The sequence below is a fragment of the Cibotium barometz genome, chromosome 9 (assembly GCF_041138505.1).
Source record: "Cibotium barometz isolate CiBa-2024 chromosome 9, ASM4113850v1, whole genome shotgun sequence".
In the NCBI taxonomy this organism is placed as follows: domain Eukaryota; kingdom Viridiplantae; phylum Streptophyta; class Polypodiopsida; order Cyatheales; family Cibotiaceae; genus Cibotium; species Cibotium barometz.
In genome coordinates this window covers 58748210-58761842 of record NC_141054.1, presented here as the reverse complement: position 1 = coordinate 58761842, position 13633 = coordinate 58748210, and the positions used below count along the sequence as shown (strand labels likewise).

The following is a 13633-nucleotide window of genomic DNA, read 5'->3' as shown; positions in this document are numbered from 1 at the left end:
CCTTCCCCAAGTGTCTATGGTGGACATCATTTAAATCCAATTTAAGCCATCACCTTCATCTATGACCTTCAATTCAATGGTCCCCGGTTTGTACTGGTGTCCTTCTTGCATGTGTGAAGCAATATTGTAAATGAAACAAATTGATGGTGTTATTACATATGATGAGCTTAACAAAGGTCAAAGACCCTCAAGGTTCTGATTTTGCTAACTACCAAAAATTTGGAAACTACATGAGGAGGGAGGTCTATTAGGCCCATACGTATTCAGAGGCTTACATACATGAGGAGGGAGGTCTATTAGGCCCTTTACGTATTCAGAGGCTTACATACTTTATTAGGATTATTAGGGTGGAGGGACCAAAATTGTCCAAAATCTTTAAGCCTTTCTTTAAATATTAAATAAGGATGCATGTTATACAAGCTTGCTGTCACCTCTTGGGTGAGATTAAGAGTGCTTCGTATGGTGTGCATATGCCAGAGGTTAGTATTTAGGTATAAATTTGGATATGTTTAAACTTTTACTGCTTATATGGTTTACTATGTTGATCATTTGATTGTTGTGGGTTTGCTATGTTGTAGATGGATTTCTGATTGTTTGGGGGGAAAAGTCATTTTTGAGATGCCTGCGATCATTACAAAGTGGTGGGATCTTTTAGGTCGTCAGAACACTATGTTCTCTAACCGCATTGGTGGAAAAGCGTATTACCCCATGGGAGTGTAGCCATTGCCCATGGTGGATAGAGTACCCTATAGGGGTAATCCCAAAGCAATTAAAAGAGCTACATGCCAGTAGTTGGTGATTGGGAATGTGTGTGTGTGTGTGTGTGTGTGTGTGTGTGTGTGTGTAGTTTGACAAAAATTTTATGTGTTTGTGAAATAGATTGTGTATGTGTGTGTGAGTGAAATTGAATGTGTGACTGAGTGAAATTGATTGTGATTTTGTGTGTGTGTGTGTGTGTGTGTGTGTGTGTGTGTGTGTGAATGTTAAGATATCTTCATAATATCAAAATATAAGTGGAAAAGTAATTCTTAGTAGCAAGGCTTCTATGAGGGTGGCAATCTAGTTTGGTTATATCACAATTCAAAGCAACACTCAAGGAAATGCAAAAAATGCAAATCTTAAAAGTCTAGAGAGCAGAGCACTCATCAACCTTTTCTACAATAGCAATCCCACCAAAGAGCCCAACAAAAAATTATTCCAATGCATCAATTATGGGCTCCCAAGAAATTATTATAAGCACAAGGATTATGGGTTCCCAATAAATTATTGCAAGCATCAAAGATTCTATGAAGGTAATGGAAATGTGTGGATCCCAAAGAACTTATTATAGCACATGGATTCTATGAAGGTAATGGAAATGTGCGGATCCCAAAGAAATCCACAAGATCTCCTCCACTTGCATAAAGGAAGCAACCTCAAAACAAAGACACCAACCCCCTCAATAAGATCCATAAAAAATGGGTTCCTCCATAACTACTCATTGCACAAGGATATTATGATGGTAATTTCACCATCTCGGTGCGTCATCAAGGAAAGAACAACCTCACCACCAACTTCTATGCCAAGAAAATGCACACCCATGTCATTGTAGCATTATATGGTAGTGATGTGTGTGAACGCACTTAGGACCGTCAGGGCACTTTTTCCCTCACTAGGAGGTTTTTTCCCCCGTGCGTATGTACACCGCGTATGTACACCCTCTTATCTACTCATCTTGGAGTGTGTACTTATCTTTAGTATTTGGCACACATTTGTTCATTCTAATCTAGTGAGTTTGTGTGCTCTCAAGATTCTCTATCTTGTGTGTGTGCATTGTTGCAACCCTAACCCTAATTCCAACAATTGGTATCAGAGCTAGCTTCCTTGTTGACACTTGATCTAGTAGTCTATCTCCCTCCTCACGACCCTATTCTTCTGTCTCCGATTGAGATACCCTCTTGGGAGAAGAAAGTATATACTATAGTATCATTCTGGAGAGGCGTCATTTTGGATTGTTGCTGCTCGATTTTGGGTGTTTGGGCTATGTAGCGGCAAAGATTTGGTGTGCAGCAGCATCTACAGTGTCTTCAACAACATCGATCATCATACTTTTGGCAGTAACACTCTATTCTCTACTCTGTGGTATTTTTCATACACTTTGCAGGTAATTCGATCAGTTGGCACCCATCCAGGGTTGCATTCAGTGAATATTGAGTACTTGCAGTGTGTTGAAAGATTTTGCGATCGGTAGAAAGTCGTGGCTGGCAGTAGTGATGTATTCAACATGTTGTCTGCTAAGGACAAATTTGATGGGACTAACTACCCATTGTGGTCCTATATGATGAAGCATGTATTGGTTTCTAAAGGCCTTTGGAATGTGGTCAATGGTAGTGAAACTCGTCCTATTTCACAACTACCAGTGCAACCAAGTGCTACAAGTACATCTGAAGTAGAATTTGATATACAGATGTGGCTCCTCCACATGCACCACCAGTACCTCCCACTACTGGTCACGAGATGGGAAGGAAGATATGCACAGGCACATGCATTGCTTGCACTTTCTGTGAAGCGAAGCATTATTCCTCATGTTTGGTCATGTAAGACTTCAAAACAGGCATGGGATGCACTTGCTGCATTATACCAGGTGCGCAATGAAGCACGTGTTGCATATCTACGTAAACAGTTGGAGTCTGAGCACGTGAATGAGGGAGACTCAATGGATGGCTTCTTGACAAAAATCAAAGATTTTAAGGAGCAGCTTGCTAGTGTGGATGAGATATATCCTGATAGTACATTGGTGCCCATAGTTCTCAATACATTGCCAGATTCTTATCAAAGTTTTTCCTCTACCCTTAGACTCATGATGAAGGGAAATCCAAATGCCCTTACATTTTATGAGCTGGTTTCAGTACTTTTGCAAGAAGAGTAGTCTAGGCAAAACAGATTTGTTATGCGAGTTGGTGACCAAGCTTTTGTTGCCAATTAGAAAGGTAAAGGTAAAGCTTCTTCGCATGGTGTCTATAAGCCAAAATCAGAATCCTCAAGTAAGGATGCAGAGAAAGAAGATGATAAGCCTAAAAAGAAGGGCAAGTGTCACTACTGCAGGAAACCAGGGCACTACATAAATGAGTGTAAGAAAAGGCTTGAGAAGGAGAAAAAGAAAGAATCGGGCATGGTTGTGGTGGCTGATGCATCTGCACTAAGTGCAGCAGCGAAGAAGGAATCAAGTTTTGCTCAAGATGATTGGGCATGGACTGTACATTGCAGTCTTCTGTTCATGATGTATGCATGTCAGTGGTAGAATTAGATGCTTGGTACTTTGACAATCGTGCTAGTAAGCACATTACTTCACAAAAAAAATTATTCTCATATCTGGAATCTGTCCCAAGTGTAGGAACCGTCACATGTGCAAATGGTTCCTCGTATCTTGTCAACAAAGGAGTTGGTAGAGTTGTGCTCACTGCTACAAATGGGGGCACATTTACTCTTTCTAAAGTTTTATATGTACCAAGCATTAACAAAAACTTGTTGTTAGTTTCAGCCTTAGCCTTGTCAGGCTTGATGGTGAAATTTGTGGATGACAGATGTACAGTTCAGGATAGAAATGATGGTTATTCGATCATTGCCTCAGGTACCTTATTTCATGGCCTATACAAGATGAATGTACTTGAGAAGTTGTAGCATGATGCTTGCTCAGTCTCTATGACTCGTGCTATGAGTGATGTAGAATTATGGCATGCATGATTTGGCCATCTGAATTATAGCAATTTGTTACTCCTTCAAAGGCATGATATGGTGTCTGAGTTGCCAACTCTTGAGACCCCTACTAGACATGTATGTGAGGATTGTATTCTTAGTAAAATGCATTGGGCATCATTTCCAAAGGATAAATCTGTGAGAGCTATTAATAAATTACAGCTTATACATAGTGATGTATGTGGTCCTATGAGGACACATCTATTGGGGGATATCTCTACTTCGTCACTTTTATTAATGATTACTCCAGATATAGCTGGGTATATCCATTAAAGCAGAAGTCAAAGGTTTTTATGTGCTTTAGGCACTTCGTATCCATGGCTGCATGTGATTGTAAAGTTGGCAACCTTCATTCAGATCGTGGGGAGGATTATATGTCCAAGTAATTTCATGCATATATGACTGAAAAAGGCATAAGGCATCAATGTACAGTGCCATACACACCTTAGCAAAATGGTGTGGCTGAGAGGAAGAAGGTCACTCATGGAGATGGCACAATATATGGTGAAAGCCCAAGATTCACCTCATGGTTTTTGGTTAGAGGCAACTATGTGCGCAAACTATGTGTTGAACAAATGCCCTACCAAGGCTTTGCAATCTAAAACTCCTTATGAAGCTTGGCATGGCGGCAGGAAGCCCTTTGTGGCTCATTTGCGTGTTTTTGGTTGTCTTGCTTATGCTCTTGTGCTTAAGCAACAACGCATTAAGATTGATGATAAGGCAGTTAAATGCATATTTGTGGGAAACAAGTCAGAAAGCAAGGGATATAGACTCTACCATCCAGCCTCAAAGCAGATTTTAGTAAGAAGAGATGTTGTTTTTATCAAAAACTCAGTTCATCCCATGCTTTCATGCAAAAAATAGCAAAATGTATGCTCACAGGACATGTTTGATTCTCTCCTACCTTTGTTTAATGGAGGGCAGCCATATGTAGAGCAATTGAATGCTCAACCAAGTGCTGAAATTCAGCCTTTGCAAGTGCAAAATTAGCCTACAAATCAGCCTTTTGATGAGGCAATTATTGAGAATGTAGTGGATGAGAAGAGAGCAGCCATAGAAGAATCTAGGTGTATACCAAAATGGCTTGTGCAGACATTGAGGGATAACAAGTTGGCAGCTCCTTTACCTAGCAAAACTTGTGCAGGTTCTCATCATGCAGATTATTCTCATGTGGATCGTGTTCTCATTTCTAATTTATGTAATGAGGAGGAACCTATTTCCTTTGAGGAAGCACAGGATGATGATCATTGGATGTATGCTATGCACGATGAGTATAACTCTATACTCAAGAATGACACCTGGTATTTGACAGATCTACCTCATGGGTGGCAAGAAAGCCTTTAGTTCTAAGTGGGTTTACAAGTTAAAATGCAAAGAAGATGGTAGCATTGATCGCTACAAGTCAAGACTTGTTGCAAAGGGGTATGCCTAGCAAAGGGGTATGCCCAGCAAAAGGGGTATGCCCAACAAAAGGGCATTGATTATGATGAGGCCTTTGCACCCACATCTCGTATGACTACCATTAGGTGTCTCATTGCTTTGGCAGCACATCATGGGTGGAATGTACATCAGTTGGACATTAAGATTGCATTCTTAAATGGTGATTTACATGAGGAGGTGTATGTATCGCAACCTCCTGGTTTTGTTGTGAAAGGAGAAGAGTCTAAAGTATGCAGGTTGAAAAAGGATCTTTACAGCCTTAAGCAGGCTCCTAGAGCATGGTATGAGAAGATTCATACATACTTGATTGCAAATGATTTTTGCAACAGTCCAACAGAGAGTACCCTCTATTTGAAGAGGAGTAAGGACACCATTTTGGTCATCGTTCTATACGTTGATGACATGCTGCTCAACAGGACCTTGTATAGATCCGATTTTCAACCTTTAAGGCAGTCATCGTTTTATCAGATTTGGGGTCGTTGCATTACTATTTGTGGATTCAGTTTATGCAGTGCAATGATGGCATTGTTATGGTGGAGTCTAAATATATACAGAAGCTAATGAAGAGGTTTAATCTAGTTTTATATTTTTTGCATATCTCTAAACCACTCACCATGATTGGTCATGTGGTTAGAGGCACCAAAATCCACATACCAAATATCTCCCAATCCTTACACATCTCTTGTCTTGTGGAACTGAGCATGTGTGTTGCAATCCAAACGTTTGCTCACTTTTATAATCATCATGTTACTTAATGATGCATAGTTACCTTACTGGCAACTTTCCACTTTTGATTCTATTCTGCTTTTGTAGTAATCCTTTACAATGTTTCTTAGTTTTTCATAGTAATAGCAAGTCTCCATGCTATTTACATTTTGCTTTTTTTTGCCAACATCCTGGCTCCCCTTGCCTTTAGAGTAGCCTCTTTCACTTGCATGAGACTTATTTTCTTGTTGTTATTGCTACTTCTAGTTTTGATTTCCAAATTGACCACCACCACCACGTCCTCTAGATGACAATGTGCATCTACCTCTTCTTGCATCTGAGTAGAAGGCTTGCTTATGTGAATTTTTAGAGGATGAACCTCCCCCAATATTCATTTCATGATGGATGCGGAGAGAAATTAGTTTCTGAAAATCAAAAAATTTCTCTCAAACTCCAATGGAAATTGGTTATCCTGAATTTCCAAACTTGGAAATTATCATTTTAGCTTGAAAATAATAATTTCCAAGCCTAGAAATTATTATTATTTAACTTCTCACTCATAATTTATGATAAGATTTGGGGGAGAAATTCCTCTAGTCAGAAGAACATAGGGGGGCATTCCAAAATCTGAAGAAAATGGTTGCTATAGGACACCAACAATTCAACCACCAGAATGGGACAAGATGTTCTATTTGTTTGTGTATACATTAGACACAGCCATCGGAAGTGTGCTGATGAAATAAACAAAAGAAGGGTGGTACAGACATACATCTTTACTTGTAGTAACTTATCAAATAATCCTTGCAAAATATTTTACACTAGAGTGGAGATAGACCTGCAATCTCCAGCACATCAGGACTGTAAACTTGTTATAATATAATTGTATACGAAACATTCACACAAACACACATCCACCATGAATAACTTGCAAAAATCTCAGATTCTTTGCATAGACTATCTTGCAACCAAATTTTTGCCGTAACTTTATATCGAGCTAGAAATTGGGCTCACATAGTCAAAATTGACACTTTCACAAAGGGCCTACTAGAAACTTGCAAAGACAATATGGGGCCTAAAATGGCCTCGAATGCATATTTTAGAATCCCTGAGGTCTTTCAAAACTCCCTTGCATAACATAACTCCCCTTTTCTTCACCACCATGAAGGACACCTCAAGATGTGACAATGTACCTAATTGTTGTTTTTTCCTACTACTCTTGCGTAACAGCTTCTTGTAGAGATTTTCTTTCCAATCAAAGGGAAAGAGATGGAGTTACCCTTACTTGTGCACCAATTTCTTTGCTTGCCTATTATTTTTCATCAACAACACAAAATAGCAAAAGATGGATCAACACAATACAAAGCATTGTAGTTACCCTTACTTGTGTACCACTTTCTTTGCTTACCTATTACTTTGCAACAACACAAAATAGCGAAAGATGGATCAACACAATACAAAGCATTGTAGTTACCCTTACTTGTGTACCACTTTCTTTGCTTGCCTATTACTTTGAAACAAAACAAAATAGCGAAAGATGGATTAACAAAATACAAAGCATTGAATTGTAGAAAGAAATAATAATACTACTTGCAAACTTGATTACAAATTGATTACATCCACCCACCCATAAGCTTTGACTAAGGATCTTTGATAGTGACGATCCATAGACTCTCGATAGAGAATGTATTCCTTACAAGAGTACTTGAACACAATGAACTTAATGCCAAACTAATCTAATATGGTCCCAGTCGGATGATGTGGTCGGTTGATTATTTTAGATCAAGTCGTGGGTTTGGCCGACGTGGTCATCCACCTCGTCGACTTTGGATACTATAATATAGACTAGTTTAGTAGCCTTAGTTTATCATCAAATTCATTGTGTTCAAGCACTCTTATAAGCAAAACATCCTCCATTCAGAGTTTTTCTAGATCACCACCATCAAAGCTCATTACGTAGAGCACACATGTTGGCACGGGTTCGCAAACGCCATCAGTTTGTAATCAAGTATAAGCTCTAGGCAAAGCTTGTCTTTAATAGTTTTCTATTTCAAGCCAGATTTAGAGAGATGGCCTAACATGTAAACAATGCAACCGCTCATGCCCGCCCTCCACCTTTTGGTGATGAGAAGTTGGATGAGACAAATTACACTCTCTTGAAGTTCAAGATTAGTTCTATTCTTAATTCATATTAGCTATGGGAAATTACAATAGAGGTTGAGACATATAAGTTGGATAAGACAAATTAAACTCTCTTGAAGTGTTCTATTCTTGATTCATATTAGTTGTGGGAAAACATAATAGGGATTGATATACTAAACCATACCACCAGATCTTGCTCTCACTTTGGCTTGGAGGTGAAGGAATGCACATACAGCATGTACCCCATCATCACCAACATCTTTGGGGTGACCCTAATTCAACATACTACCCCATCATCACCAACATCTTTGGTGATCCTAATTCAACATACTACCACACCTTCTAAAGCATGAAAAAAGTTCTAAGGAACCAGTATGAGAAAAGGAATCAGAAAAAGATTCAAAACCTTGAGAATTAGCTTGCAGTAGAAAGACATTCTAATGGGCAAGTAGAAGAGAAGTTCATACTACAGATAACTAATATAAAAGATCAGATGACAATGGTGGGGATAAATAAGACTAGTGAACATGCAAATTATGTGGAAAAACACCAACCTCATCCAAGGTGAAGTGAAAACATCCCCTACCCATCTACTTTTGCAAATTAGAGCAAACATACCATATACTTGCTATGTTGGGCCAAGTAGGGGCCTGTTCACATGAATACAGCTGAGCGACCTCTCCAGTGGTGGGCGACCAACAGGTCTCCTAGAGGGTAGTTCAGGCCACGCGAAGTTAGAGACCCCAGTCGGTCAATTCGTTGGCGCCGTTTCATTAACAAAGAAAGAATTTAAACTTAACAAAAGCAAGGCTAAGAGCAGTATTGCGCTCACCGGCTATAGCCTGTTCACAAGGCTGGTGGTAGATGTAACCGTCCAGTTCGAGCTGAAGTCGTGAACACGCACCATTGGAGCACCCACACCAAATCCACAACTAGCGTGAATTGCAAAAAGCTGGCCCAGTGGTGGACGACCAGTTGTTTGCCCTCCTGTGGTCTCGTGTGAATAGCTCCTAGAGGTGGTGGTATTAGGTAATTAAAGTATTCATGGGTTTGGAGAGCTTCATTTTCATGTAATTTTTGGAATGTTTTTGTAGCTTTAATGGAGATCTTGAGGGAGGCATCCATAGTGTAGCTTTTGCTACTCTTTAGCACTCTCCAATTGATGGCTAATCAAGCCCAAGTATAACCTCCTTCTCGTCTAGTCCTTATGCTATGCAATCAAGACCCCAAATCTATCATGAAGTTGGCACAAACTCCTTTCTTGATCAAGTGTGCATCACAAGAGCTCATATATAGCTTGTTAATATGCTTAATCAATGGCATATGTACTAAGGTAAAGTCTTAGTTGGAGTGAATTGAAGCTTTTTCTATAGTCCAAAAATTCTATGTGAAAAGTGTAAATTGCTCCTTCCTCAAGTGTGCTTTGCACAAGCAATCCCTTATGCAATTGCCTTGCCTCATTGCTATGCCAATTACCCTTGTTTAGTGGCCAATTTAATAGTAATTAGAATACTCTAATCACCCCCAAAAGCTATAGCAAATCCTAGATTTTTCCTCTCTCTAATCATACTAATTTGCATGGTGATGCTTCCCAATGAGCACAAGGATGGGCTTCATTGATCGTAAGACAGTGTGAGGGCAACGTCGTCTTCATCAAGGCAAAGATTGGAGACTTGTGAGACCTATTGGTGGATCAAATCAAGCTTTGGACAGCCATTCAGTTCTCCAAACCCATTTAATTTCATCCACTAGAATTTCACGCAGGCTCTGCTTGCTGTTGGATGTGCTACATACAAACGCATTCCTCCGTTCTTTGGAGGCAACGTCGACTGTGCTACAACTCTCGTCTATGGTGTGGGCGAAACACCCATTTACTTACTTGGGCCTAAAATAGGTAGAGCCGTCTCACTTCCATTCGGTTGTTCTTCAGTTTACCATCCAAAGCGAGAGCCCGCCGGAGGAGTTTCAGTTCTCGAGCATTGCTGGGCAGAGAGGGGTTTCAGAACAGCTCGTGTAAATGGCTCTTCCTTACCCTTGCCGAGATGGGCAAAGGAGTTCCGCAAGCTTTTGGCGAAAGAGGAGATCTCGACAGGGCGCTGGATGTGCTCTTTCGCGCAGAAACAGCCCCGTCCCCCAGCGCTTACCTCTCTCTCCTCAAGGCTTGCGCCAAGGGCAAAGCCCTAGCTCAGGCCAAGCGGGTCCTTTCACACCTTGCCTTGCACAGCGTCCACCTCACTGGCTTACTGGGTGACTACCTGGTCCTCACCCTTGCCAAGTGTGGTGCCATTGAAGATGCCTTCCACACATCCCACACATTGCCTTGCCGTACCGTCTTCTCCTGGACAGCCCTCATCTCTGGTTACGCAGAGTGTGGCCGTGGTCGTGAAGCACTTAGAATGTATCAACTCATGCAGGAAGACCATGTCCAGCCGAGCCATTACACCTTTGTCGCCCTCTTCAAAGCTTGTGGCAGCACACCGGACTTGGTGCAAGGCAAGAAATTCCACGCTGATGCCTGGACTAAAGGTTTTGTTGCCTCAAATGTCTTTGTTGGCAACACCCTTGTGAGTATGTACGGAAAATGTGGGGCCATTGTGGAAGCAGAGAATGTCTTTGGTGCGCTGTCCTGCCCCGACCTTGTGTCATGGAATGCCATGCTCACAGCATATGTTGAACAGGGCCAAGGGGAGAAGGCTTTGTGTCTGTATAGACAGATGCAAGAGGAAGGTGTGAGCCCAGACCAGCTGACATCTGTTACCACCATTCAGGCATGTGCCGCCCTTGCAGAGAAGGAAGAAATGCATCTCATGGAGGGACGACCCACTAAGGTGATGTCTCTGGAAATCGCGTATGCATTACATGCTTACCTCTCCCGAAGGAAAGGCTTTGTATCCGATATATTTGTTGGCAGCGCTCTTGTGAGTATGTATGGTAAGTGTGGAGCCATTGTGGAAGCAGAGGATATGTTCAGTGCATCATCCTACCATGATGTGGTGTCGTGGAATGCCATGCTCTCAGCATACATTGAGCATGGCCAAGGAGAAAAGGCTTTGCTGTTATACACACAGATGCAACAGGAAGGTGTTAGTCTAGACCAGCTGACATTTGTGATTGCTGTTCAGGCATGTGCCACACTTGCAGAAAAAGCAGGAGCTCTTTTTGTGCCTTTAGAAATCGGACAGGCATTACATGCCAGTGCACACAAGAAAGGCTTGGCATCCGATGACATTTTTGGCAACACTCTTGTGAGTATGTATGGCAAATGTGGAGCTGTGCTGGAATCAGCAAATGTGTTTGGTGCATTGTCCCAGCGCACTGTTGTGTCATGGAATGCCATGCTCTCAGCATACGTTGAACAGGGCCAAGGAGAGAAGGCTTTACGGCTGTACAGACAGATGCTGGAGGAAGGCATGAGTCTGAACCAGTTGACAACTGTGATAGCCCTTCAGGCATGTGTCACCCTTGCAGGAAAGGGAGAAGCTTTTCTTATGGAGGGACGATCTGCTAAGACGATGCCTCTTGAAATAGGACGTGCAATACATGCATATGCTCGTAGGAAAGGTTTTGCACTAGATGTCCTTGTTAGCAACACCCTTGTGAGTATGTACGGCAAACTTGGGGCTACTGTGGAAGCGGAGTATGTATTTGGTGCAGTGTCTCAGCACACCCTTGTCTCATGGAATGCCATGCTCTCAGCATATGTGGAACAGAGCCAAGTAGGGAAGGCTTTACAGTTGTACCCGCAGATGCAACAAGAAGGCGTGAGTCCAGACCAGGCGACATTTGTGGTCGTTCTTCAGGCTTGTGCGATCCTTGCAAAGAAGGAAGAAGCTCTTCTTTTGGAGGGACACACAACCATTGTGATGGCTCTAGAAGTTGGTCAAGCATTACATGCTGATGCCCACAAGAAAGGCTTTGCATCTGATGTCTTTGTTGGTAACACCCTTGTCAGTATGTATGGCAAGTGTGGGGCCATTGTGGCATCAGAGGATGCCTTCAATGCATTGTCCTGGCGCACTGTCGTGTCATGGAATGCCATGCTTTCAGCATATGTTGAACAGGGCCAAGGAGAGAAGGCTTTAGGGCTGTACAGACAGATGCAAAAGCAGTGTGTGGGTTTGGATCATGTTACACTTGTGTGCATTCTGCAAGCCTGTAGTGCAATCGGAGGCTTGGAAATATGCAGACAATGTCACTTTGACATGGTTTCTGCTTGGTTTGACCAGATTCCATCTGTGACTGCCACTCTAATTTATGCGTATGGGAGTTGTGCAGGCATGACAGATGCACAGGCAGTCTTTGATAAGCTGTCGGAGCCTGATATCTTGATCTGTAACGTATGTATTTCTGGCCATGCAGGAGAGGGAAATTCTCTAGCAAGCTTGGATATGCTAGAAAGATTGATTCTTGCAGGTTTTAAGCCTGATGAAGACACCCTCTTTTTTGTTCTCTCAACTTGTAGCCATACTGGCCTTGTTGTTGAAGGTCTTGAATTTTTTTTGTTCATGAACAGAGTTTATGGCATAACTCCGTATTTGAAGCATTATGGCAGTATGCTGGACCTTTTTGGCCGTGCAGGGGACTTCAGAAGGGTAGAAAACATGTTGTCGAAGATGCCGATGCAAGCTAATCTTAACACATGGCTTTGCTTGCTGGGTGTCTGTCGTACACATGGCAATTTAGAGATGGCCAAAGAGGCATTTGATCATGCAGTGAATCTGCAGCCCAAGCAGGCTACTGCATATGTTCTGATGTCGAATGTATATGCCAATGCTGGGTAGTGTGCAGTGTAGGTGGAAAAGTCTGTATAGAAACATGAAGTCTAATCGGAGCTGGATTGAGCAGAAGCAGGAAGTACTCCTTTGTTGAAGGAACATCTATAACACCCATTATGCATAATGAATGGAGAGCTTAAGAAGGCTAATCTGGCTCACGCAAAGCATATAGAGATGTTCCTTTCAGTTAAGGGATAGTTTCTCCCTTGAAGGGCACGGCTGTATGCCATGTCTGGAGGGGAGTTGGTCTTTAGGGAGAGACGAGACTGGTTGTGCAAAGGAATGTTCTAATGTAGGACACTAGTCAAAGGTTTCTCACCCGTGGGAAAATCAATGAGAATGCAAAGACTTGTGAGAACGTTTGGAGGCTGATGTGGATACGAAAAAACAGGGAGATGACTCACAGGGGTCATTGTTTCCAAGGATGGCAGATGAAAGTCTTACCCATGGCAATCAGATGTTTCTTTACCGATTCAGGAACAAAATACCTACAAAGTTTAAGGTGGAAGTAGATGCTTTTATTTATTCCTTTACTAAACCGACAGGGGGCTATACCCAATGTGTCTTTCAAGACAGGTGAGGGGAGCTCGGAGGAGGAATGTCATCATGTTAAGTTTTGGTCTTTCAAAATGTCGAATGGTTCTCGGATCTCTAAAAATGCGTCTCCCAAATGGCTTCAGCTATGAGAAATCTGCATCCATAGATGTTTTTTAAAATTCTTGAAGGAAATTTCTATGGATTCAAAATTCAAAATTCTCCCCTGCTCGTCCTCAAATTCTATCAATAGACAGCTCTTCATCCTATGCGAGAGAAGTAGGCTGCGATGATGCTGAGGAGAA

The 13633-nt window shown here is 41.8% G+C and overlaps 1 protein-coding gene across 1 annotated transcript; it reads left to right on the top strand.

Moving 5' to 3' along the window:
- The first annotated feature begins 10061 nt into the window (after positions 1 to 10061).
- On the top strand, positions 10062 to 12800 carry LOC147635768 (pentatricopeptide repeat-containing protein At4g19191, mitochondrial-like). Its single transcript, XM_086802316.1, has one exon. The coding sequence runs from the start codon at positions 10062 to 10064 to the stop codon at positions 12798 to 12800; it is 2739 nt and encodes a 912-aa protein (XP_086658442.1).
- Positions 12801 to 13633: the final 833 nt, after the last annotated feature.